The sequence below is a fragment of the Arachis hypogaea genome, chromosome 18 (assembly GCF_003086295.3).
Source record: "Arachis hypogaea cultivar Tifrunner chromosome 18, arahy.Tifrunner.gnm2.J5K5, whole genome shotgun sequence".
Classification (NCBI taxonomy): domain Eukaryota; kingdom Viridiplantae; phylum Streptophyta; class Magnoliopsida; order Fabales; family Fabaceae; genus Arachis; species Arachis hypogaea.
The window spans coordinates 35,011,359-35,039,010 of NC_092053.1; the positions used below are offsets into that span (position 1 = coordinate 35,011,359).

The 27,652-nt window shown below is 34.7% G+C and overlaps 1 protein-coding gene across 1 annotated transcript; it reads right to left on the bottom strand.

Annotated features, from left to right (window-relative positions):
* Positions 1 to 19,258: 19,258 nt before the first annotated feature.
* On the bottom strand, positions 19,259 to 20,874 carry LOC112772111 (uncharacterized protein At4g14342). Its single transcript, XM_025816994.3, has 4 exons — positions 20,786 to 20,874; positions 20,615 to 20,700; positions 20,413 to 20,536; positions 19,259 to 19,486 (listed from the first exon to the last, which is right to left on the bottom strand). The coding sequence occupies exons 1-4, from the start codon at positions 20,789 to 20,791 to the stop codon at positions 19,439 to 19,441; spliced, it is 264 nt and encodes an 87-aa protein (XP_025672779.1). The 5' UTR covers positions 20,792 to 20,874; the 3' UTR covers positions 19,259 to 19,438.
* Between the last annotated feature and the right edge of the window lie 6,778 nt (positions 20,875 to 27,652).

Genomic DNA, 27,652 nt, shown 5'->3' on the forward strand with positions numbered 1-27,652 from the left:
ACTTGCAACATGGTGGTTTGCTGTAGTGGAGGAGGTTAACTTAATGGATTTAAACTCCAAAATGGTCCCTGAGATTGACGTCGTGCACTAAAGTCGTCCCTGAGATTCCAATTACACCAATTACGTCCCTGAGATTGAAAAAATTGCACCATATTAGTCCCTGACCCATTTTCCATTAAAGACGTGATGACTTGGCATGATGATGTGGACTGTAAGTGACACGTGTCAATTCATGATTTGGCCACGTGTAATGGTATGATGATGTGGTGACCAGTGACACGTGGCATGCTGACGTGGATGGTTGTGCCACGTGTCATAATGTTATTTGGCCATGTGTCCGTTTGTGCCACGTGTCGGAACAGTATTCGTCCACGTGTCATCCATTATGTCATTGTTGTAGACGCACCAAATTAGTTCCTCACTTTGCATTAAGTGGCTCATTTTAGCCCCTGAAACTGAATGTTGTGCACCAAACTAGTCCCTTCACTAATTTTTTCTCATTTTTTCTATATATTCAAAATTCTCAATATTTTTTAATGTATTAATTTCAATTCTATTTTTTCACATGTTCTTCAAATAAAAGTGCTTTTATAAAATATTTTTTCTCTTGCGAATACTCTAACCGCTGACTTGGAGTTGATGTGAAGGCATTTCAAGCACCTTCACTACCATCTCCGACCTCTTTCAGTGCTTTTATAAAAGATTTTTTTTCCTGCGGATACCCCTAACCGCCGTTTTGGAGTTGACGTGAAGGCATTTCAAGCTTCCCTCGTTACCATCTCCGACCTCTTTCGTCTAGACTGCAGAGGTCAGAGATGGTAGTAAGGGTGCTTGAAGTGCCTTCAATCTAGCTCATTTACACATAACGAAAACGTGTATTTTATAAGAAAAAAATGTTTATTTTATATTATTAATTTCTTGTTAAAAACAAATGTTTTTTTATGAGAAAAAATGTGTCTAATCAATCATATAATTATTTTTTTATAATAACATACTTATATATTATAAAATTTATTAATGTTAAATTATTAAAAAATTATATAATTAAAACTAAAATCTTAAAAATTTTTATGAAAGCACTTGTATTAAAATGATATATTAAAAAATAGAATTGAAATTAGTGTATCCAAGATATTAAAAATTTTAAATTTAAAAAAAATAGAAAAAACTGGTGAAGAGACTAGTGATGAATCCATATTTTACGATATATTTTAGTTTGATTTGAGTGGATTTCATCACATAAACCCACTTTTATTCATCTAAATAGCATGCTTTTGAGATTTCTTCCTAAATTGTGCTTGAAAGTGAAAACATTCTCTTTTATGCTTAATTTAGCCAATTTTATTCACTTTAATCCCATTTGGTGTCTTGACGATTTTGGTGAGTGATTTAAGGTTTTCAAGGCAAGTTTGGGTTGAAGAAGTGAAGAAAGAGCATCCAAAAAGGGAGAAATCATGAAGAAAACGGAGTTTGGTAGCTGCTGCAAAGGTGCGTACGCACAGTGATGCGTGCGTACGCACAACGGTGACTTCGTGCTAGGATGCGTACGCACCAAATGTCGTACATACGCACGATGGGAATTTTGCGCAATTGTGCGTACGCACCGTAGATCGTGCATACGCACGACTTTATATGCGTGAGGTCATTAATTGCAAATCGCTGGGGGCAATTTTTGGGCCTCCAGAACCCAATCCAACCCATTTCTGAAGCTATTTAAGGCCAAAGTGAAGAGAAATGAAGGGAGGAACAATTAGGATTAGTTTAGCATTATGTAGGTTGTCTTCTAGAGAGAGAAGCTCCCCCTTCTCTCTAGAAATTAAGGTTCTTAGTTTATTTTCTTTGTAATTTCTACTTTTAATTCTTGCTTTCATCTAGTTTCCTTTATGTCTCTATGCTTTCTTGTCTTTATCTTCTTCATTTCCTTTGTTAATTTCTCTTTTATGTCATTTTCCATTTTTATGAACACTTTGTTACTTTTAATTTCAATTAATGCAATTTATGTTTTCATGTCATTTATTGCTTTCTTTACTTGTTATTGTCATTTTCTTGCTTTTGGTAGTTAGAGTTTATTTTTAATGTATTTTAATATTCTTTTATTTTCATGCACACCAAGTATTTGATAAAATGATTGGCTTAGTTTTTACTTAGCTTTTCTCTACTCTTGGCTTGAAGTTATTGGTTTTGGTAATTCTTGAGTCATTGATGTCCATTCTTGTTTGATACATTAGAGTAGTTAGTTGATTTGGTTTCCATTGACTCTATGTGACCTCTTAGTGTTGACATAGGACTTATGGATTGAAATCAACTATGCCTATTTGACTTATCTTCGATGTAAGGTTGACTAAGTAGGATTAACTCTTCATAATCACCATGTATTTGTGGTCAATGTCTAGGATAGGTAACCTTAGCTCTCAATTACTTGCCAAGAGATTTCTTGCATTTGAAGTTTCCTTTCCTTGCATTTAATTGCTTTGACTTTTATTGCTTTGACTTTTAATTCCTTGCATGTTTAGTTTTCACACTCTTGGTTGAAAAATTGGGTGTTTGGGTGGAATTGAGTTGTGGATGTCTGAAAGAGCGAAACTCTCACGCGATCTAGAATTTTCACAAATAAATTCCCGTTGTAAGTATAGCTTCTAGACCGACAAGAATTCCTTTCTTACAAAAGTTTTGGTTGTCACAAGTAACAAACCCCTAAATAAATTAATAACCGAAGTATTTAAACCTCGGGTCGTCTTCTCAAGGAATTGCAGGGAGGTGTTCTTATTATTGGTTATGAAAAAGTGTGTTTTGGGGGTTTTGGATTAAGATAAAAAGCAAGAATAGCAATGGCAGAGGAAATAAAATAATGACAATAAAAAGCTTTGATTAGGAGAGATTAATCGGAAGTTCTATCCTTGTTGGATTTTTCTCAAGATCAATTGATAATTGAGGGTTGCTTCTACTTAGTTATCCTTTACCAAGTAAAGTAAAAGAAAGTCAAGTAAGTTGGAAGTCTACTTCTATTCACAAGTTCTAATCCTCTCCCTTGAGAAGGATTAGCATTAGTGACTAGAGAGCCAGCCAACAATAAGCCCAATTACAATTTAACTCTTGAGTAATTCAACTCAAGGGTCTCCAAATATTAATCAACTCCAAAATCAAGTTAGGATCTAACTTAGAACATCAATTAATAACAAACAATAGAAGAAGTGATAAATCTGAAATACCTCAAATTGCATTAAATAAAAGAAATCAAGTTAAACATGAGAATTCATGAACCAAATTGGAAAAAATAAATAAAAGAAACATTGAACCTGGAAATTGAGAAGAAATAATCCTAAATCCTTTAAGAGGAATCCTAATCCTAAATCCTAAGAGAGAGGAGAGAACCTCTCTCTCTAAAAACTACATCTAAATCCTAATAATTATGTGAATATGAGTTGATGATTATGAATGAATGGATTCTCCCACTTTATAGCCTCTAATCTGTGTTTTCTGGGCTGAAAACTATGTCGAAAATAGCCCAGAAATCGCTGGAGAAGAAATCTGCCACGCTGATTTTCGTCACTGCGACGCGTCCGTGTGGATAACGCGTTCGTGTCACTTATCGTCAGGGAAACTATGGTATATTATATATCAAATTGAAGCCCAGGACGTTAGCTTTTCAACGCAACTGAAACCGCATCATTTGGACCTATGTAGCTCAAGTTATAATCGTTTTAGTGTGAGAGGGTTAGGCTGACAGCTTTGCAGTTCCTTCAACTTCTTGTATTCCTTCCACTTTTGCATGCTTCTTTTCCATCCTCTGAGCCATTCCTGCCCTGTAATCCATAAAATCACTTAACACACATATCAAGGCATCGAATGGTAATAAGAAATGATTAAACATAGCAAATTTAAGAGCAATGAAGCATATTTTCAATCATAGCACAAAATCAGGAAGGAAATTATAAAACATGCGATTTTTATGAGTAAGTGTGAGAATAGTGGATAAAACCCACTCAATTAAGCATAAGATAAACCATAAAATAGTGGTTTATCAACCTCCCCATACTTAAACATTAGCATGTCCTCATGCTAAGCTCAAGAGAAGCTATAAAGGAGTGAAGAGGAATGGTAGAATGCATGAAATGCAACCTATCTATGTGAATGCAACTACATGCAAAATGTTTCTACCTACTTGGTTAAAAGTAAATAAGTTCTCCAAGACAAACATAAATCAAATTTCACTAATTCAATTCATACAATAAAAGACAAGTAAACTTGTGAGAAGATAGCTCATAAAAGCAGGGAACATAGAATCAAGCATTGAACCCTCACTGATGGTGTATATGCACTCTAGTCTCTCAAGTATATAGGGTAATCACTCTTTCCTTCTCTAATTATGCTTTCTAAACTTTGTTCTTCACCTAACCAATCAACAATATTTAATGTACCAATGCAAACATCATGAGGTCTTTTCAGGGTTGTAATGGGGCTAAAGTAAGGGTGAGGATACATGTATGGTCAAGTGAGCTAAAATATGAATCTTTAATTAACCTAAACTCTTCACCTATACACACACTCTATGTACTTCTAAAATCATGCTTAACTATCCAAAATTCCCACTTTTGCATCTCATACTCATGTATTGACTTTTCTTTAACTTTATCACATATGCATTGATCTTTCATTAACTTAACATTGGGGTAATTTTGTCCCCTTATTTATTTACTTATTTATTGAATATTTTTTTTCTAATAATTTTTTTAAATAGAAAAATAAACATAACTTATCAATGCACATGGATTTTTTTAATTTTTCTGGTCTCACATGAGTAGGTACCCAATTTTCCAATATTTTATCAAATTAAAAATATAACACATTCCCTTATTAACCCATGTTCCCACAGTTTCCCCACACTTAGTTGATACACAATCTCTATCTTAAGCTAACCAAAGATTCAATTGGGGTATTTAATTATTTTTCTGCTTAAGGCTAGTGATGTGGTAAAATATAGAAGAAATGGGGATTAAAAAGGCTCAAGGTGGCTAACAAAGGTAGTTGAAAGGGCAGGCTATTTGGGATAAGTGAGCTAATAAAATGATGGCCTCAATCATATGCAAGCATGTAAATACACTAAATAGTGGACATATAGAATGGAACAAAATATAGATTACAATCATAGAGAAGCAAACACACAAGAATAAAATATTTATGGTTAAATAATGTAACCATATAAATAAGCTCAAAATCTCACAGGTTGTGTGTTCTTACCTTTTTAAACTATGTTCCAAATACAACTTCAAACAAGTTTTAACACAAAATTTTTTTTAATTTAAATTAGTGAAATACTATAAAAATTTCTTGAAAAAGAAAATATTACTTCAACCAAGTAGTAACTAAATGCATAAAATCAAGAAAACATGTAATCAAATATGCAGATGCAACAATGAACTAAAAAAGAAAATAAGACACTAGTGTTGAGAAGAAAATAACTAACCCATGGAGATCGGTATCGACCTCCCCACACTTAAAGATTGCACCGTCCTCGGTGCATGCTAAGATGTGCAAGTGGATGGGGGTTGTGGTTCCTCAGCTGGGGCTCTTTTTGTTCCTTTCCTTGTCGGTGGTTTGGGAGTAGCTTTCTCTTTACCCTTCTTGGTAGCCATCCTGAAAAAGGAAAAAAGAAAGTAACTTTTAAAGCTAAGGGTTAGAGCAAGGAAGAGAGCGGAAAAGGTGGTAATCAATGCACAATAAAGAAGAATAACGTTAACACATGGTCATGACTACATGTGAAAAGTTCATCAATGGAAATATAGCAAGTGCATGTAATGACAATTAAATGCAAGATGTTTATTGGCATGCTGGCAAAGGCATGAGTAGCATAGATCAAGCATTCAATGTCCAAGTTAGATTACCAAGTCTTTCAAACTAACAACATGTTTGTAATAACAATTATATTTAATTAATAAAATATAAAAAGAGTTTTGTGAAAAGCAAGCATTTAGAGTAGTAGAATAAAAGAAATCTAAAAATAGTGCACAATGCCATACGGGCATTTTCACAAACACATAGCATGCATGGTAAATAAGTTATTGAATGTATTAAATTGAATATGCAAGCAACCCTTTAAAAAGTAATATATAATTGTCAAACAATTCCTTTAATAATCCACAAGCAAAATATAGAAAATAATGACCCAAATAAATTTTTAACACCAATGAAAATAATGCAATGAATGAAAGTATGCAAATAAATTAAATAAAATAGAATGGAAGTGAAGAGGGATGAGAGGTTAAAGAGATAAAGTAAGAAAGAAATAAGAAGGGAAAGAAAAGATTTGGTTTTGGGGAAGAAAAGATAAGATAGTTGGCGCTAATATGGATAAGTTGTGCGTCGCATGTGACGCGGACGCATGCGTAACGCGGTAGCGTGGTGTGTGATATTTTCAGGTGACGCGGACGCGTGGGTCACGTGATCGCATGGCCTGATTTGTGCGATTGGCGCGAGAGCAGCCTCGCATTCACGCAACTCTCTGTTTCATATGATCATTGCCAAAATTCAGGGTGACGCGTCCGCGTGGTTGACGCGCACGCGTGAATGGCCTTTCTTTTAAAAATGACGCAGACGCATGGGGGACGCGTTCGCGTGGTAGGGCTTGTTCTTCTAGCATGGTTCCAGCCCCACTCCATCATAACTTATTGCCATACACCCATTTACGTCGATTTCACAGGGCCACGCGTTTGCGTGGGTGACGCGGACGCGTGGGGAGGCTATTTCGCAAACGACGCGGATGCGTCATTGACGCGGTCACGTGGGCATGTTTGTGCCTAAGGCACGCCTCCAGCCATGCTCTCGCGTGACTTTCTGTTCATTTTTGTTTTCTTCCCAACGCACATGTGACGCGGACGCGTCGCGTGCGTGTTTTTTTTTTATTATTTTTTTATGCAGTATGCAGAATGCAATGCTAATATGGATGTTATGAGTAATTCCAGTTTCAATGAAATAAAATAAAATAAAACTTAAAAATAAACAAAACGAAATAAAATTAAAATTGAAAAAGGAACGATCCTACCATGGTGGGTTGTTTTCCACCTAGCACTTTTAGTTAAAGTACTTAAGTTGGACATTTGGGGAGTCCTTTGTTATGGTGGCTTGTGCTTGAACTCATCTAGGAATCTCCACCAATTTTTGTAATTCCAATGGCCTCCGGGATCCCAAACTAGGCGTAGAAAATCTTCAAGCAAGTTGAAGCAAGTGACAAGGCCCCAAGAGTGTTGATTGTTGGAATGAATTACGGGGTCCCAAACCTTGCTTTTGCACCCGTCTTCTTGTTGATCATCATGATTCCATCCGGGTGATAAGCAATCCAAATTCTCACCGAGGTGTTCAAACAACTTCCTAGACCCATTCAATCGAGCTCTACACCAATATTTGCACTTCAACTTGGAGTGTGCAACCGTATTGAACCTTGTAGGGAAACTCCTACCACTAACCATTTTCTTCTTACTCTTAATACCACATAGAGCTCTAAGTTGACCATCTGTCTCAAGTAAACCATATTCAAGTGGGATGAGAAAACTAAGGGATATGAATTTTACCCACTTGAATGTTGTGAGGGATGATGGTGACTTAGGCGGAGAGGTCTCCAACAACTTTGGCAAGGTGATTTCAAGCTCCACTCCCTTATGCTCTTCTTTGACAACTTCCACCTCATTGTAAGCATCTTCAATTTCAACTTCTTCCTCTTGGTAGCTTTCTTCCAATTCAATATCCTCTTCATTGCTTTCGAAGGGCATGGGAGGTTGTGCTTCTTCTTCTTTAATCTCCATCTCTTGATCAACCTCTTCAAAGTCTTTAGCCATGATATGCCTTGGAGGTTGTACACCCTCTTTGGCATCAAATTCAAATGTCTTGGAAGGAGGTTCTATGACTGGACTTTCCCATGGAGGTTCTGCATCTCCTAAGTCTGCAACCACTTCTTCCTCTGCAACTATTATAGCTTCCTCCACTTGTTCCAATATAAAGCCATGTTCTTCATTGTCCACCGAAGTTTCTAGTGTCTCCTTCATGCTACGCTCTTCTTTTGATTCTCCACATGTAGCCATGGGAGTACTTTGAGTGCTCAGATGCTGAGAAGCTAATTTATTTACTACCTTGGTTAAGGCAGTCGCGAGTTCCAGTACATCCCTTTGCATCTTCGCTTGCCCTTGAAGAAGACCACGAAGGATGTCATCCATTGGAGATTGGGGTGGATATAAGGGTTCATTATTTTGGAGAAAGGGTTCATAATAGGAAGGTGGTTCTTCTTGATAAGGATATGAAGATGGTGAATATTGAGGTGGTGGTTCTGGGTGTGGTTCATATGGTGGTTGGTGTGGTGGATACAGGTTAGGGTCATATGGTGGTGTTTGGTGGTAAGGGGCTTGTGAGTATGGTGGTTCAAAGTTGTGTTGAGGAGATGGTTCATAAGCATATGGCGGGGCTTGTTGGTAACTACAAGGGGGTCCACCATAGTCATCATTTTGGTATGCATCACAGAATGGTTGTTGGTTATAGTGCATTGGAGGGGGTTGTTGTCAAGAGGGTTGATCAAATCCTTGTGGCTCCTCCCATCTTTGATTCTTCCAACCTTGATGCCTATTTTCATTATAGTTTCCATTCCTTACAACAACATTAGAACCAAACTTAAAGCGATGGGGTGAGAACTCATAATAGCAAATAAAAATTAAAAATGAAAATAAAAACAAATTTAAATTAAAAGGTTATTGAAATTTAAATTTTGAAGTTGAAATTTGAAATTTTAAATTTGAATTTTAAATTTTGAAATTTGAATTTTGTAAAAGTCAACAATATAAGATAAAGTTTTGAAAAAGATTTAAATTTTGAAAAGGTTTGATTTTTAAATTTTAAAATTTAAATTTTGAAATTTGAATTTTGGAATTTAAATATTGAAATTTGAAATTTGATTTTGAAATAAGATAAGATAAGATTTTGAAAAAGAAATGAATTTTGAAAAAGATTTGAATTTTGAAATTTAAAACTAAGATAAGATAAGATAAAAATTTTAAAAAAAATTTGAATATTTTTTTAATGAAAATTTCGAAAATTCAATTAAAATAAAGAGAAAATATATTTTTGAATTAAATGAGAAAAGAGAAAAACAATAAAATAACACCAAACTTAAAATTTTTTTAGATCAAAATAAAAAAAACAACTAAGAACAATTTGAATGTCAAGATGAACACGAAGAACAACTTGAAGATCAAGATGAACACCAAGAACAAATTTTTGAAAATTTTTTAATAACTAAATAAAAACCAATAACCTCTTAATTTACGAAAAAGCAAAAATAAAAACAAAAATAAAAATAAATAAACAAGCAAAAGAAAATATTTACATTAACCAATAATAAGGCACACGTTTGCAATTCCGCGGCAACGGCGCTATTTTGAAAGAGCGAAACTCTCGCGCGATCTAGAATTTTCACAAATAAATTCCCGTTGTAAGTATAGCTTCTAGACCGACAAGAATTCCTTTCTTACAAAAGTTTTGGTTGTCACAAGTAACAAACCCCTAAATAAATTAATAACCGAAGTATTTAAACCTCGGGTCGTCTTCTCAAGGAATTGCAGGGAGGTGTTCTTATTATTGGTTATGAAAAAGTTTGTTTTGGGGTTTCGGATTAAGATAAAAAGTAAGAATAGCAATGGCAGAGGAAATAAAATAATAACAATAAAAAGCCTTGATTAGGAGAGATTAATCGGAAGTTCTATCCTTGTTGGATTTTTCTCAAGATCAATTGATAATTGAGGGTTGCTTCTACTTAGTTATCCTTTACCAAGTAAAGTAAAAGAAAGTCAAGTAAGTTGGAAGTCTACTTCTATTCACAAGTTCTAATCCTCTCCCTTGGGAAGGATTAGCATTAGTGACTAGAGAGCCAGCCAACAATAAGCCCAATTACAATTTAACTCTTGAGTAATTCAACTCAAAGGTCTCCAAATATTAATCAACTCCAAAATCAAGTTAGGATCTAACTTAGAACATCAATTAATAACAAACAATAGAAGAAGTGATAAATCTGAAATATCTCAAATTGCATTAAATAAAAGAAATCAAGTTAAACATGAGAATTCATGAACTAAATTGGAAAAAATAAATAAAAAGAACATTGAACCTGGAAATTGAGAAGAAATAATCCTAAATCCTTTAAGAGGAATCCTAATCCTAAATCCTAAGAGAGAGGAGAGAACCTCTCTCTCTAAAAACTACATCTAAATCCTAATACTTATCGTCAGGGAAACTATGACATATTTTATATCAAATTGAAGCGCAGGACATTATCTTTCCAACGCAACTGGAACCGCATCATTTGGACCTCTGCAGCTCAAGTTATGACCATTTTAGGGCGAGAGGGTCAGGCTGACAGCTTTGCAGTTCCTTCAACTTCTTGTATTCCTTCCACTTTTGCATGCTTCCTTTCCATCCTCTGAGCCATTCCTACCCTGTAATCCCTGAAATCACTTAACACACATATCAAGGCATCGAATGGTAATAAGAGAGGATTAAACATAGCAAATTTAAGAGCAATGAAGCATGTTTTCAATCATAGCACAAAATCAGGAAGGAAATTGTAAAACATGCGATTTTTATGAGTAAGTGTGAGAATAGTGGATAAAACCCACTCAATTAAGTACAAGATAAACCATAAAATAGTGTTTTATCAATGTCCATTCCGCATTGTGTGTGAATTGTTAATTAGTTTGGTTTTTCTTGACTCTAAGTGACCCACTAGTGTTGACTTAGGACTTAGGGATTGGGATCAATTATGCCATTTTAACTAATTCTCAAGTAGGATTGACTAATTGGGATTAATTCCACACAATTGCCATGTTTGTGGTCCACAACTAGGATATGAATCCCTAAATTCTCCAATTCTCACCAAGAGCGCTTTTTAATTGCTTTCCATTTAATTTCTTGCATGCCTATTTACTTTCTTGCCTATTTACATTTCTTGCCTCTCTTGCATTCCCAATCTCCCAATTTCTCTCATAGCCAATAACATACATTTCATTGTAACTCCTAGGGAGAACGACCCGAAAGTTTAATACTCTCGGTTTATATTTGATTTGAATTGTGACATCCTTTACATTTGATTTGAGCATTACTTGTTGGCTTGGAACTATACTTACAACGAAAGAAATCTTATTTTGAGATAAAAATTCCTAGCCGACGGTTTTGCTCAACGTCAAATAGTTTGGTGCACGACATTCAATTTCAGGGACTAAAATGAGTCACTTAATGCAAAGTGAGGGACTAATTTGGTGCATATACAACGATGACATAATGGATGACACGTGGACGAATACTATTGCGACACGTGGCACAAACAGACACGTGGCACAACCATCCATGTCAGCATGCCACGTGTCACTGGTCACCACATCATCATACTATTACACATGGCCAAATCATGAAGTGACACGTGTCACTTACAGTCCACGTTATCATGCCATGTCATCACGTCGTTAATGGAAAATGGGTCAGGGACTAATATGGTGCACTTTTTTCAATCTCAGGGACGATTTTAGTGCACGACGCCAATCTCAGGGACCATTTTGGGGTTTAACTCTGAGAGGACATGAGTTAATCGCTTACGGCTGCCATTGAAGGAATCAGAAAGTTATTGAAGTGGACAATGAGAAAAGTTAATCCGTAAAGACAAAGCATCTCCGAAGCCTCAACCATTCTCCTATCATAGATTTCACACCTATCTAGTGGCGTTTTATTTATTTATTCTGTTTTATGCATTTTTTGTGACAAACTATAATTTCTATCTGCCTAACTAAGATCTGTAAGGTAACCACTGCTTGCTCAAACCAACAATCTCCAAGGGATCGACCCTCACTCACCTAAGGCATTACTTGGACGATCTGGTCTACTTGCCGGTCTATCTGTGTGAATTCTGCGGAGCCAGTTTCGTGCACCACACCTCTAGCTCTCACAAATACTTTATCAATGGGGTAGTTAAAGATATACTTCAGAATTTTGTGAATATGACCAAACAGATGGTCTACTTCAGCAAACAAATTCAAAAACTTGGCCTCCAAAAAGAGAAATCTTTGCTAAAATCTCAAGACAGAGTTGAAGTACTTCTAAAGTACCTCGATTCATTGGATGAGAATCAAGTGTTATCTGAGTAAGAGGAAGATGTCTTGGGCACTGAAGATGAGGATTCTGATGCTGAGTATTTGTCTCTTACTGCTACTGTGAGATTAATAGTTTGTTGTTATTTATAGTTCTGATTGACACTCTATTTTGCTGCTTCTAGCTTACTGAACACTGTTTCAACACTGTTTCTTTTGGATCACTTTAATAGATTTAGACTATTTATGATGATTAACTGTTTGATATATTAGCATGCTTGTTGATCTGATCTTTTTTGCAGGTTTCCCTTCTTGATAGCAGAAAGGGGAGAAGAAAAAGAAAAAATGAATTGAGCATGGCTTCCTAAAAAAACTGCCTCTGTTTTTCTTAATGTTTGTCATTAGTGAAAATTTGCTACTTTAAATTGTTGTTTGTGAAAGCCTGATTATAAACTCCATGAATCATTGAATATATGGCACACTGTCTGTAAATAGCATGTTGATAATAGTTGATGAAAAGAAAACATTCAGGGAGAGCTTAATGATCAAAGAAAGGGGGAGCTTCATCAAAGGGAAATTTCTTAAAACTAATCTCATTTTCTTTCAATTCATTTTAATAATCTTTGTCATCAAGAGGGAGACTGTTGAATATTAGAAAACTAAAACATGATTAAAGTGATGACGAAACATTATTAGGATTATTATCAAATTGGTTGTGTGATGTATTTTGTTTAGTGCGCAAAAAATCATTTAATCCATTTAACCCAAGAAAATGGAAACTGGTCCATTAAGCATAAACCAGCCCACATACACTCACACACTATGGCTGATGCACCACTATTTCGTGGTATATTTTGTACTTAATTGAGTGAATTTTATCCACTAAACTCACACTTATTCATATAATTCGGATGTTTTATATTTTCCTTCCTAACTTTGTGCTATGATTGAAAACATGCTTCTTTGGCCTTAAATTTGCTATGTTTAATCCCCTCTTATTACCACTCGATGTCGTGATATGTGTGTTAAGTATTTTCAGGCTTTATAGGGCAGGAATGGCTTAGAGGATGGAAAGAAAATGTGCAAAAATGGAAGGAACGCGAGAAAATAAAGTTTTGAGAAACTGGCAGCGACGCGCACACATGGACGACGCGGACACGTGCCTAGCGCAGAACACGAGAGACGCGTACGCGTGACAAGGAAAATCGCCAAATGACGCGCACGCGTGACTTACGCGTACGCGTGACAGACGCCACGTGCAGAAATCTGCAAAAAGCGCTGGAGGCGATTTCTGGGCTCCTTTTGGCCCAATTCTAAGCCCGAGAACACAAAATAGAGGCTGCAGAATGGGGGGATTAAAAGAGGCATTCCATTATTCAGAAATTTAGGTTTTAGATGTAGTTTTCTAGAGAGAGAGGCTCTCTCCTCTCTCTTAGGTTTTAGGATTTTAGGATTAGCTTTTCTTAATTTCAGATTCTATCTTAGTTTAATTAGTTTCTCTTCTACTCTTATTTATTCTATCACTTTAGTTTATCTATTTCTCTTGTTGATTTATTTATTTTCCCAATTTGGTTTATGAACTCCATGTTAGATTTGATTTCTTTATTTAATGCAATTTGAGGTATTTCAGATTTATGATTGCTTTCTTCTATTTATGTTATTGATGCCTTCAATTTAATTTAGATTTTTGCCATTTTGGCTTTGGTTGAGTAATTGGAGACACTTGAGTTATCAAACTCCTTTGTTGATTGATGATTGGAATTTGCTGGTTGGTTTGGATCCGTCTAAAGCTAGTCTTTCCTTAGGAGTTGACTAGGACTTGAGGAATCAAATTGATTAGTCCACTTGACTTTCCTTTATTTAGTAAGGGTTAACTAAGTGGGAGCAATGAACAATTCTCATCACAATTGATAAGAATAACTAGGATAGGACGTCCAGTTTTCATACCTTGCCAAGAGTTTTTCTAGCTATTAATTTACTTTCTTGCAATTTACTTTCCTTGTTCCATATTTCAAAAACCCAAAACGATACTTTTCCATAACCAATAATAAATACACCTCCCTGCAATTCCTTGAGAGACGACCCGAGGTTTGAATACTCCGGTTTATTTTCATTAGATTTGCTTAAGTGACAACCAAAGTTTTTGTACGAAAGGATTCTCTGTTGGTTTAGAAACTATACTAGCAACAAGAACTTATTTGTAAAATTCTTTACTAGCAGAAATTCGTTCGTCAATGGCCCTATACCAAACTCAGTTGTTCCACTCTATTCTTTCCATACTTAAATCCAAAGTTTGAACGGTTACCATCACAAATCCTTCCATCAGAAACAAATCAAGTCTCTAGTCAAATGAAGGAAATCAAATTTGGCCCAAATAAAGATCTAAGCCCAATTTGGTGACCACACACAAACTCATCTCACTTCAACATAGTTACTAACCAGGTAAACAAATTAAAATTCATTTGAATCCTCTTTCACTTCCACCGAACCCACAAACTCTCTCTTCTCTCTCTTACCTTTCTTTCTTATCACATCAATCTCTGAAACAAGAAAGAAGAAAGAGAAAAGATCTGAAGCTAGGGCATAAAGAAGAATGAAAAGCTAGCTTCCATTTTTAAGCAAGAAGGGAAAGTTAAAGGGCTACAACAAAGGGATGATCTCAACGGAACAGAAGATCACAAAAGGTGGTTTCCTTATTCGTGCTTCAATGAGAAACCGTGAAGAAATCTTCTATGTCTCAAGCACCTTTCATGCAACTATGAAGACAGAGAAGTCAAAGGTGTTCAATGGCTCATCAACGGTATGGTCAAAAATCAAACTTGGGGTCAAAGCAAAGATACACGGCTCAGATTCAAGAAGTTTGAGGAAAAATGATGAAAGAGACAGGTAAGATTGCATGTCATTGCCTCGGTCCCCTCTCTCTCCTCTGACCACGTCGCTGCTAATTCTGATTGTTGGAGAAGAAGACAAGCCATGTGTTGAAGGTGCCTCAAGCCATGGAAGCATCACTCCTCTATGATAGGGGTGAATGGCCAAGTATTGAAGCAAGAGAGATAGAACATTGGTTTCGGTTCCCATAGCTCCTTGAGTTATTCTTGTTCTTCTCCTTCATGGTTCTCATTTTGTAATTCTTTTTCTCAGTTTAGTCTGTCTGAGTTTCATTAGTAAAAGGCAAATATGGTGAATTTTATAAGAAAAAGCCAATGAGTGGAAAAAGGCAGTGAGCTAGATTTGGAGAAAAAGCCTAAGTTATTTCAGAAATCCTTTGTTAGAATTTCTGTTTTGTGTTATGATCCTGAGAAGATCCCCTTGCAAGTTAGGTTAGCATTTTGCTGTTGAAAGCTAGGGTGAGTCCTAATCTAGTTCAGGGTGGCTTAGAATCTGGACTTGTCCCATATAGGATTGGGTAGATCCTAGAAAAATTGGTGATTGTTATCTATTGAAAAATAGTGGAATTCCATCATTGTTGTGATGGAGACTGGATGTAGGCTACATTGCAGGGAGTAGCCGAACCAGGATACATCTATGTGTTACACTCTACTCTCTTCTCTATTTATGGTTCTACAACTTAGGAGATAAAAGTAAAGTGTCTCCTGTTTTCTCTACCTAGCAACTTCTCACAATAACTGTTCTTTGACGCTACTTTATTCTAGCTCTTCCTGTATCAGGAGACAAAACCTGAATTTTTCCTATATTCCTCATCAGAGAATAAAGTTTCAAGAAAAGTTAAAAGAATGTCAAGATTCAATCCCTCCCTTCTCTTAGCCATTGATTACCATCAACTATAAAATGAAAAATAGAAACATTTGACATAAAAGACGGATAAAACTTCATTGGCTCGTTCATCTTTTCAATTGTCCTAAAATTATAGCGGTTAAACTACTAATTCCGCCCTTCGAATGATCAAAATGCTTAAAAAATGACAAAAATGTCCTTTAAATATTTAAAAATGTTGCAAAAATACTCAACTGTGAGAAAAAAAATCTTTTCCGTTAAAGAAATTGGCTAAGGTGGTAAACGGAGATGCTAATATATCATTATTGTTTAATTTTCAAATTAAAAACTCTCATTTTCCTAATTAATTGATATAAAATGACTAAATTAATCTTTTTTTTCCATGAACCAATACCATAGCTGCCACATTCTCTTCCTCTTCTTCATCACTGCTTTTCTTTTTCTGCATCATTCCATTAACAACGCATTTTAGAAACCTCAAAGAAAAGAAGATAAATTCACACTCTGATTCTCCATAAAATTAATTCTCAAAAATTATGTTATGAGAATTCGTTAAACATCTGAAAATCATCTCATTACAACATAACAAGGCGTACTTAGATAAGATAAGTTAAACAAAAGAAAGTATATTAGAAAATAAAAGCGTGTCAAAAGCCAAAAATTGTATCGATAATGATGAATTTCAGTCGTCGAGTTCGAATTCATTTACAAAAACTTTACTACTAATTTTTCTTGAATGATTTAGCTTTAGTAAAATATCCTAAATATATTTTGGAGCTGAGATACTCTCTGCTACCAATATCCCAGATGATGATTGTTTAAACTAACACGGTTTAAAACAGTAATTTCACGGTTTAGCCATTAAACCATTATCTTCTTTCTCTTTCCTAAATAATTCGGCCAATACACCAAGGAACTCTCCTTAATAAAAATCATGAATCCACTAGGAAGATTATCTAGAGAAAAATAAAGAACTGAAGTAACAAACTTAGTTAAAATCTAACCGAGTTTAAATTGAATCAAACCAAACCCACTCTCTTTTAAACCAAACCGATTTTCTCTCTCACTCCAATAAAAACCAGTCTAGTTCTTCCTCTCTCCATCATGACAGAAGCTCTCCCTCCCCCACCAAACTAACCAAGTGTTAGTTTAAACCAATGGCAAGCATTAATGTATATGAAAACTTGGCTAAGCATGCATGACAATAAGTGTGGCCCCTTAATGAGGAGCAACGTTCCTCCCCTCTCCTCCACTCCATCTTCATATTTATTACTTCAGCCCTTGCATGATTTAGACGCAAACACAAGAAAGAAGCTAGAAAGGGTGAGGAAAGATTCCGAGAGTGTGAGAGAGAGTTCATGGAGTTTCATATATTCAATACCTTCTCTACCATCCAATCTTCATATCAATCCCTTCCACCAAGCTTGAAGTGAGTGAGTGAGAAACTTAGAGAAAACAACAAGAGAGGAAGAGGAGATCGAAAAAGTGATAGAAGGAAGAAAGGGAGAGTGAGCCGAGAGTGAGTGAGCAAGGAGGAGGGTGAGTTCTTTCAACCTTCATGAAGCTTTCCTCAACAAAAATCTGATCTTACACTCGCCAATCTTCTTCATCCAAATTCTGAATTCGCATCACCATCTTCCTAGGAGTCCAATGAGCTTGGTCTTCTTCACCATCTTCCTTTGGAGCTTCTTGAAAAATAGCAACTAGGTGAGAAATAACAACACCACTTTTCTCTTTTTAGGCCATGAGAGGTTTTCATTTTTTCTAGCTAAAGACATCACTAACATCTCCTCTAAGTTCACAAAGCCAAACAATATCCAAGCTTGAAGAGGAGCCTTGGCCGAGAGAAAAAGAGAGAGAGCTAAGTGTAAGAACCGTAATTCCTATCAACCGTTTAGATAATATAAAATAATTTAATCGTTCGGAATAGGTTCAAGATATTATAAGTCTTAATTTAGAAATTTAACGGTGAGATTTGAATTCAGTAAATTTTTCTAAGTGGGAAAATGTAATTTTCAGCAGAAAATTGCGTAAAAACGCATATCGGTAATTTGGTCGACAGTACCGGCTTAAGTCTGTTTGGTACTGTGTGAGAATAATAAAAACAGTAGGAAATCTTAAGAAAACTTTTAAAATTAAAAATCATACACTAATTCTAAAGATTTTGGTCCAAAGTGGGCTAAACATATTAAAAACACTAACGGATTGGACCTTATTATGTCGTAATGAGGTGATTCTCGAATGTTTAACGAATTCTCATACATAATTTCTGAGAATTAATTCTATGTAGAATCGGAAGATTATATTGAGAGAGAGGAAGGGAGGGAGGAAGAGAGAGAGTTTCAAATTAGGAAAATTAGGATTTTCGATTTGGGGTATTGAAAACCTAATAGGATTCAATATGTATCGGATGCCATATTGACATTTCCGTTTGCCACACCAGCCTATTTCATTATTAGAGAAGGATTTTCTTTACAATTGAATATTTTTATAATGTTTTTAAATATTTAGAGGATATTTTTGTCATTAATAAAAGTAGAATTATTTTTGTCAACATTCTAATAATTCGAGGGTGCTATTGATAGTTTACTCAAGTATAGCACTTTTGTTAGTGATGAATGGAGATGAGAAAATATTAGAAATGTCACAAAGCAAACTACTAAACATTGATTTATCTAACCAGGCATTGGAAATCACTTTCAAATTCATTGAGTTCCTTAAGACCTCACTAAATAAGTCAACCTGAAAATATTCCTCTCATCGCTCATCGGTGGAAACATAACACTCAGAAATGCCACAAACTAAACCAATAAGCATAAAAATTCTACAACAAAGGCATTAACACTTCAAAATTAATGTGTTCCCTTTAGACCTTACTTCACATGCAGAGGTCACAGCAGTCATCAATAAAAAAGAGAAGAGAAATGCCACAGAGCAGGGTTACAAGTTTGGTATGCTGATTATCTGTAGTAGTCTCCAATCCCCATATGTAGTTATTTACACTAAACAGAACCCTTAATCTTAATTTTGTTCCTATTATATAAGGCTGTGTTTGGTAGCCCACACAAGATACAAATACAAATTTCCTGCTTTGTATGTGTCCTGCCCAGCTGCCAAACTCTGCCTAACTTCACCATAGTTTTTAAGGGTAGGAGAACCTTCAAAAATGGGATCTTTCACAATATTAATACTAAGCTATTATAACATGGACCATAAACACAAACAAAACTTGGTACTTAACAAAAACAAATGAGCAAAATATCCATCAATAAATATCTTATGAGGAACCAAGTTAGCTAGAGAAAAGTAAAATGGGGGCATGAAGCAGGAAAATCTACCTCGGCACATACACAAGCTCATAATTTATAGAGACTATCCTTTAAACCAACATAAAATATAAGCTAAACTGAACATCTCGAGCTAATATTCCAAGCTGCATTATAACCAAATCTTAAGCGTCTACAAGATAGAGAAAGATGATTCAGTAACCTCTAATCAACAACCATATGTTTTCAATCAGAATAGCACAGTACAATGAATTATCAAAGGATAAAACTGTTGTGATCTACTCTTTGTAATCCAGATGAAAATTCTCAATCTTCTTCTCTTTCTGGAGGGAGACCACAGGGTAGGAGCATTTTCTACACACAAAGTTGAATTCATCAATAAAACGAGTAAGAAATTCTACAATATGCTAGCACACCTAGAGAAGAATTCGCATATGGATCACTCATAGTATGTAGTAACAATAAGCATAAAATATGCCCAATCAAACATAAACTAAAATAATAAATATACAATTAAAATTTAAAGTGCCAACTTTTCCAAATTGCTTGGCACAACCTTTTGAAGGCATACAGTTTGTGATGCAATGAGGTGTATGATTCAACATCCTTACTTTATATATTTTCTCACAATCTAACCTTTTTAAGAAATAAAAACTGGATGTATTCCATCCCAAACCCATCTAGATTTCCTATCTCACTTTACAACTTAACCATTTCAACTTTTTCTAACATCAAGTTTACGATATAGTTCTACATATCAAGAAGATGACCAAAGAGAGAAAAAACTAGAAGCTTCAGAATAAACATCTATGAACAGCGATGATTTGAGAAACCAATGTCCAACCAATATGAAATAAAAACAAAATATAAGGCAAGCAACATTCACCTATAATTCTTAGAAGTTATAACCAGAGACCTATTGTTAAACTATGACCACGACCATGTGCAGCACAAATGAAAAAAAAAACTATAGTACGGGAGGTGTCACTTGTCGGGGGCAGGGCTAACACTCCCATGAAAAAGAATTAAGTAGGATGATAGCAGTAACAACAATTTCTCATGAGCCCTAGCCAAAACCTGGAGCATATCTCAAGAGTTAAGAACTTAATCATCAAACAGGACAACGGATTAAACAAGCCAAATTGCAGATATAGGAACACAGGCATAATACAATCTACAATCTATATATCAAAAGGAATGGCAATAATAATAATTGAATCTTGCAATTAATAAAGTGACTGAAATGAGAAAAGAAAAAGAAAAAGAGCTCAAAGCATAACCTGCATAAAGGTGTAGCGTTCTCTCCCAATGGATTCATTTTCAGCAATAGCAAAGTATGCAAGTAAAGGGTAGTGCCCGATATATGAAGCATAGCTATCACGCTGAATATTCACCGCCCACTCACTGCACATACGCATAATAAATATATAAAAATGCCAAAAAGAAAGTTCTTTTTCTCCAAAAGGAACAAAGAAATCTCACAATCTGTTCAAATCGGCATGACCAGTTCCAACATATTTAGCTTGGAGATGCTCAAGTTGGGAATTGATGTTAAACCTATCACTTGCCTACATAAAATCCCCAAAAATCTGAAAAAGGAACGATCGAACGTAAACTTCAGCCAAAGGAAGAGGTGAAATTGAAGGTTCATACCTGCATATTGCTTCTTCAGAAATACGGAGCTGCCTCCGTTTCCGTGTGAGAGAACAGAAATAGAGACAGAAGTTGAGCTGCTCTTGCACACAATGCTTTGAACTTGGAACCACTGGGAAATAAAAAATGGTGCTTTATTTGTTATTCATTTTCATAATCATAAGTTTTACAAAAAACTACTAAAAGCACCTGTGAAGTTTGAGAACACGGACAAAAGTATCCATAAATTAAGAAAATTAATGCTGTACTGATTAAAGATGGATTTCGTATGACAAAAATATTAAAATTTTAATTTTTTGTTAATTTTTTAATAAAATTTTTAAATTACTCCACCCTCAACTTAATAAAATTCCCAAACCCTCAACTTCAACTTATTTTTTCAACCTTTTATAACCTATCCTGCATCTTTAAAACCCTTATCATAGAGTCTAAAACTACTCCTGCCGAAATCAATGGTGGTAGTGGTGAAGGATCGAACCTCAATTGGTTTAGTTATAAGTTTATCAAACACTTTTTCTGCATGCAGCACCACCACCCCTCTCTCTTCTTAAGTGCGCGACAACGGTACTACGATAATGTTCTCCTCGGCCGGAATAGGCGTGCCACGGCGACGTTCTCCTTAGGTTGGGTCACAAGCATGCAACGAAAGTGTTGTAGTCACCTTAAGAGTGAGAGGGAGAATCTGAGAGGGGAGGATATTGTCGGTAACAAAGTAAATAGGTGGCGGATAGCAGTAAAAAAATAGGAGAAAAGTTATGTGACCATGAGGATTTTTGAGAGAAGAAAAAGTGAAGAGAAAAGAAGAAGTGAGAAGAGAGGAAGTGCCGTAGAATGGGGTTATGGTGAGGTAGTTTGAAAATTTTATTAAAAAATTAATAAAAAATTAACATTTAGATATTTTTGTGAGTTTGTCTATGAAACTCATCTTTTATGAGTATAACATTAATTTTCTTAGTTTATGAATATTTACCAACGTTAATAGACTTTGTAGTTTTGTGTATTATTATAAAAAGAAAAAAAAACTTTTTTATTAATTATATTCAGAAATATCATATTCCTCAATTAATATTAACAAATAATATAACTAAATCTTAAATTTTAGAAAAATATTTTTTTTACAAAATATTGATGTAACATTCTCTAATAATGAAACAAAAGCTCCTAGGACGTGGTCTTCATCACATCTCTCACACTTTTCAAAAACATTAATTTATTCTTTAAAATATTTTTTGGTATATTCACTAAATTTTACAACACCAATAATTTAAATGTTGAGATAATAAGATTAAGCTCAATGTGGGTGCCAATTAGTATCAAAATATGCATATTAAGGTCGAATGAGGGTATTATATCTTCATTTCAAAGTAATGTTATATTTAATTATACCATAATAATATTCAGAGCTCAAAAGTTTTATTTATTGGTGAATTTTATGATATATAAAAAAAAGTTTTTTACACCTATAGAATTATCGTGGCACACTTATAGAGAAGACATCTGGTGAACTGAACAATTTTAAATCTTTTAAAATTAATGTTGACATTTTTCCATCAACTGTCACTTACAATTTTGTAGAAAGATCAATAAAGTTTTCTTTTTTATCGTAGCAGATTAATAAATTTATTAATAAAATAGTATTTTATAATAATTTATTGTGTCTTGGGCTTATTACATTGGATCAATATATGTGTTTCATGTGATTGTGGGCTTGTAAATATAATAATGAAATTGAATGTTACCTGTATGCTATATTTAGATAGATTTTTGTTTCACATCCAAAAAAAAAGATAGATTTTTGTTTCTAATAAGATGAACTTATTCTTAAAAAATTATATAATTCATTCAATCTATTTTTGTTATTATAAAGTTTCAGTAATAGTAATTTATTTATATAGTTATTATAAGATAAAAAAACGAAAAAGAAAAATTTACAAGAGGTGTAAATATAATTTAATCTCACATTAAAATTTGTAATTTTAAGTCACTTATTTATAATTAAATATGTTTTTGTTCTCAATAACATATTTCTTGTCAACTCTTCTAAAAAAATTAATAATCACATATCTAAAGTCATAAAAATATTCGTAAGTTGTTGAACACTAATTTTGTTGGCTTTCATTTATTTTCGATTATGATCAATTGAATCATGTTCCAAATAATTGGTGCTTGAAATAGAGCAATATTAAAAAAAATAAAAATAATTCTAGAAATTCCTTATTTGTGATGATATAAAAAAAAAATATAAAAGATGCATTAATAAAAACGGTTCTCTTGAATTTCTCATATTGCAGCTTTTACCAATCTAATAATATTCATACACACTTTAGAAGAGTTGGCAAAAAATATGTTATTGAGAGCAAAAACATATTTAATTATAAATAAGTGACTTGAAATTACAAATTTTAATGTGAGATTAAATTATATTTACACCTCTTGTAAATTTTTCTTTTCTCCCTTTTTTTAATCTAATAATAACTATATAAATAAAGGAGAGTACTAAGTAAAGAATGACTATTTTGAACAACATGAAAAACTACCAATCAAATAAAAACACATTACACTTTTAAATTACCCACATAAATCTTAATATTAAAATAACAATCCGTACACCTAGTAAAATGAACATCCAATATATCTATTGGTCCCAAAAAGTTTTCACCAGAATCGAAATCGTCCCTCATCTAATTTTTGATTTAGAATCGTCCTTAACGTTTTTTTTGTATTAAAATCGTCCTTTTTAATAAATTTTTTTTATATTATTCCTAAACTAACCCCTATTTTAATAAAAAAGTTATAAAAAAAAACGTGTTTGGCACGGGGGGGAGAAAACTAACCCCTCATCTAATATATATATTTCTTGGGTTTAAAAATATCAAATGTCACTGGGGCAAGTGCCCCCCATTCATGAAGGTGGGTCCGTGCCTGCTCACCGCCAGCTGCGCCCAGCCTTCACCGCCGTGCCCAGCGCCTCACCGCCAGCTGTGCCCAGCCCTCACCGCCTCACCGCCCAGCCCTCATGACGTCGGAGATTTTTGCCAGTAAAGAATTTTATAAAAATAGTCGCGTTGTAGATATAGTCTCTAAACCAACAGAAATCCCTTCGTACAAACGTTTTGGTTGTCACAAGTAACAAACCCCTAAATAAATTGATAACCAAAGTATTCAAACCTCGGGTCGTCTTCTCAAGGAACTGCAGGGAAGTATGTTCTTATTATTGGTTATGAAGATTGTAAATTGGGGTTTTAAGAATGAGGAGCGAATAGTCTAATTAGCAAATAAAGTAAATGAAGAACAAGTAATTTAAATGGCAAGTAAAATAAATAAATGACTGTAAATAAACTTTTGGCAAGGTATGAGAAATTAGAGGTCCTATCCTAGTTATCCTTATCAATGATGATGAGAATTGAATCTTAATTCCACTTTGTTAACCTTTACTAAGATAAAGGAAGGTCAAGGGATTAATTGGTTTGATCTTCGAATCCTATTTATTTCCTAAGAAAAGATTGGGATTATTGAAGTTCAATTTAATTAACAAAGATAACAATTATCAATCATGTTTGAGTTTGATAACTCCTGAGTTACTGATTTCTTAACCAAGACCAAAAAGAGAAAAGTAAATCTACTGAAATAAAAATGTCTTCAGATGGGAGTAACAATAATGTAAATAGAAGAAAGCAATATTAAACTGAAATACCTCAAATAACATTAATTAAGAAAATCATAACATGAATGGGGCATAAGCCAAATAGGCAACATAACTAATATAAGCATTAAAGTATCTGAAAGTAAGAGATAAATATAAAGTAAAAGAACATTAAACCTGATAAAGAGATAATTCTGAAAGCGAATAAAATCCTAAATCTAATTCCTAATCCTAAAGAGAGAAGAGAGAGGAGAGAACCTCTCTCTAAACTAAATCTAAATCATGAAAACTAACTAAAGTGGAGACTCTCTTTGAATGGATGCATTCTCCCACTTCATAACCTCTGGTCTATGCCTTCTGGACTTAGATTTGGGCCAAAAAGGGCTTCAGAATTCGCTATGAGCATTTTCTGCAATTTCTGGTGCGTGGCCTCTATCACGCGTCTGCGTGGGTCACGCGGTCGCGTCATTCAGAGTTTTTCTTGTCACGCGGTCGTGTCAGTCATGCGACCGCGTCATATGTGTTTTGCTCGAGGCGCGCGGTCGCGTCAGTCATGCGGCCGCATCAATGCCTTTTCGCGCTGGCATGCGGCCGCGTCGCCCATGCGATCGCGTGGCTGCCAGTTTCTTCAAAAACTCTGTTTTGTGCTTTCCTTCCATTTTTGTATGTTTTCTTTCCATCCTTTAAGTCATTCCTGCCTTAGAAGATCTGAAACTACTCAACACACGAATCACGGCATCGAATGGAAATAAAGGTGATTAAAATAATTAATTTTAAAGCATAGAAAACATGTTTTTCACATACATCACATAATAAGGAAGGGAAAGTAAAACCATGCAATTAATATGAATAAGTGGGTGAAGGATTGAATAAATCACTCAAACTAAGCATAAAATATATCATAAAATATGTGTTTATCAACCTCCCCACACTTAAACAATAGCATGTTCTCATGCTAAGTCCAAGATAAAGAGTAATGTAAGGTTAAAGTGGTAGAATGTCATGCAATGCAATCTAATCTAAATGCAACTACCTAAATGAATGATGCATCATGCAATTCTAATTTTTATTCACTTGAATATAAAGCTTGCATGTAGTTGAATTAATTCACATTCTCAAGGAGTCATATATATATACATATAGCCAAACCTTAGATAGTTGATAAAGTGCCTTTACAATTGGAATGGGAGAGAAAAATATTTTATAAACTTGTAAGACAATTAATAATTTCAGCAGAGATATATGTTAATGAGCTATTGAACCCTCACTGAATTTTGTGTTTACTCTCTAGTCACTCAGTGGTTATTGGGTTAATCACTCTATTCTTCTTTTTATTCTTACTTTCTATAACTTTGTTCTTCATCTAACCAATCAACAATTATAGAATATAGACATACCAAAAATTATGAGGTCTTTAGTTAAGGTTGTAATGGGGCCAAGGTAAAGGTAAGGGTATATGTATAAGGCTAAGTGAGCTAATAAGTGAATCCTTAATTAGTCTAAGATCTCACCTAACATACATACTTTGTAAAGCAAAGCTTCTTTACCTATGTTCCCATATTTTCCCACTTTTGATGTTACATGCTCATGTTTCAATATTTATTATTATTTTTTTTATCCCATGTGCATTGCTTTATTTCACATTTGGGAAATTCTTTTTGTGTCCCCTTTATTTAACTACTGAAAAATAACATTTTTTTTAATGCACATGGTAATTCAATTATTTGATTTTACATGAGCATGCTTCTCAAAATTTTTATTTGAATAATTTTATTCTTTTCAACTTTTCTACCTTTTGTTTTTATCATCCATGTTCCCAATAGGTTTCCCACACTTAAACAATTACACACTTTCTATCTTAAGCTAACCAAGGATTCAACTTGGGATTTTTATTTTGTTTTTCTGCTTAAGGCTAGTAATGTGGCTGATAGAATAAAGGAGGATTTAAAGGCTCAAGGGGCTAACAAGGGTGATGTAAAGGGTAGGCTAATTTGGGATAAGTGAGCTAAAATTAAACAATGGCCTCAATCACTCTCTTGGTATGTATTTCTATTCTATAATCGGACATATAGATTAAAACAAAATAAAGAACACCAGAATAAATAAGAAGGGTGGAACACACGGGGATAAAATATTATGGTTTGAATGTAACCATACAATTAAGCTCAAAACTCACAGGCTGTGTGTTCTCTAGCTCAAAAATCATTTATCAGTTATGCATGTCATGCAGGTTTAGTTAAAAATTCCCATTATTCTCAATGTAAAACTTAAGGTGGCTTTAAAGTTCTAGTGTTTCTCCTTGATGAAATGTTGTTAACTAACTAACATGTAATGCTATATATACAAGGTGTGTGGATTGTTTCTATTATGTTCAAGTCCCTAGTTTACTTCCTTTTTATATTTTTCAATTTAAACTAAGCTATCTTATGCTAAAAAGGGTAAACTATACTAATTAATCCACAATTTCTATAACTAATAAGTTAGAATTGCTACTAAACTAAATGGCTAAAATATGAACTAAAGTGCAATATAGAATAAATACATAAAAATAGCAATATATATAAGTACTGAGAAAATAAAAATAAAAATATAGAAAAGTATCAAAATAAAATGAAAGAGTCTGTAGTGGTTCACCAAAAAAATACGCCAGAGATGGCGGCCTCCTCACACTTAAAATGAAGCATCGTCCCTGATGCTCACTCAAGCAGGGTGTGAAGGGGTGTCATCACTGGAAGGACGGGTAGCTGGAGTCTCTGTGGTGGTGGTCGGAAGATCTACCTGCTGCAGAGGAGGTGCTGACTGGATAGGGATCTCGGGGTCTACAGCCTGAATCTGAGGCGGAGCCTCCTGATGTGATGCGGCCTGCTCTATGCCTGCCTGCGCAGCCTCGCTCTTTGGATGGGTCTCTGCCTCGTGATCATCTGCTTCCTCCTCAGATGCCTCGGATGGTGTGTCAGGCTCGGAGGGGATGTCGCCAGATCGTATCATCAGCTTCAGGTGCTCATAGCGTCGCTTGCTGCGATGCTCCATCTGGTCAAGCCGTCGAAACAGGCGGTGCACTAGATGATAGACGGGCTCTGGGGCAGGTGGAGGTGGCGTGGTGGTGGTAGGGGTAGCTGTGGAAGAAGAGGGGTTGGCAGATGGTGTGGCTGTCTCAGCAGTAGCAGTGAGGAAAGGAGGTTTGTAGCCCAACGCCAGAAAGTTCCTGCTGTGAGGGATAATCT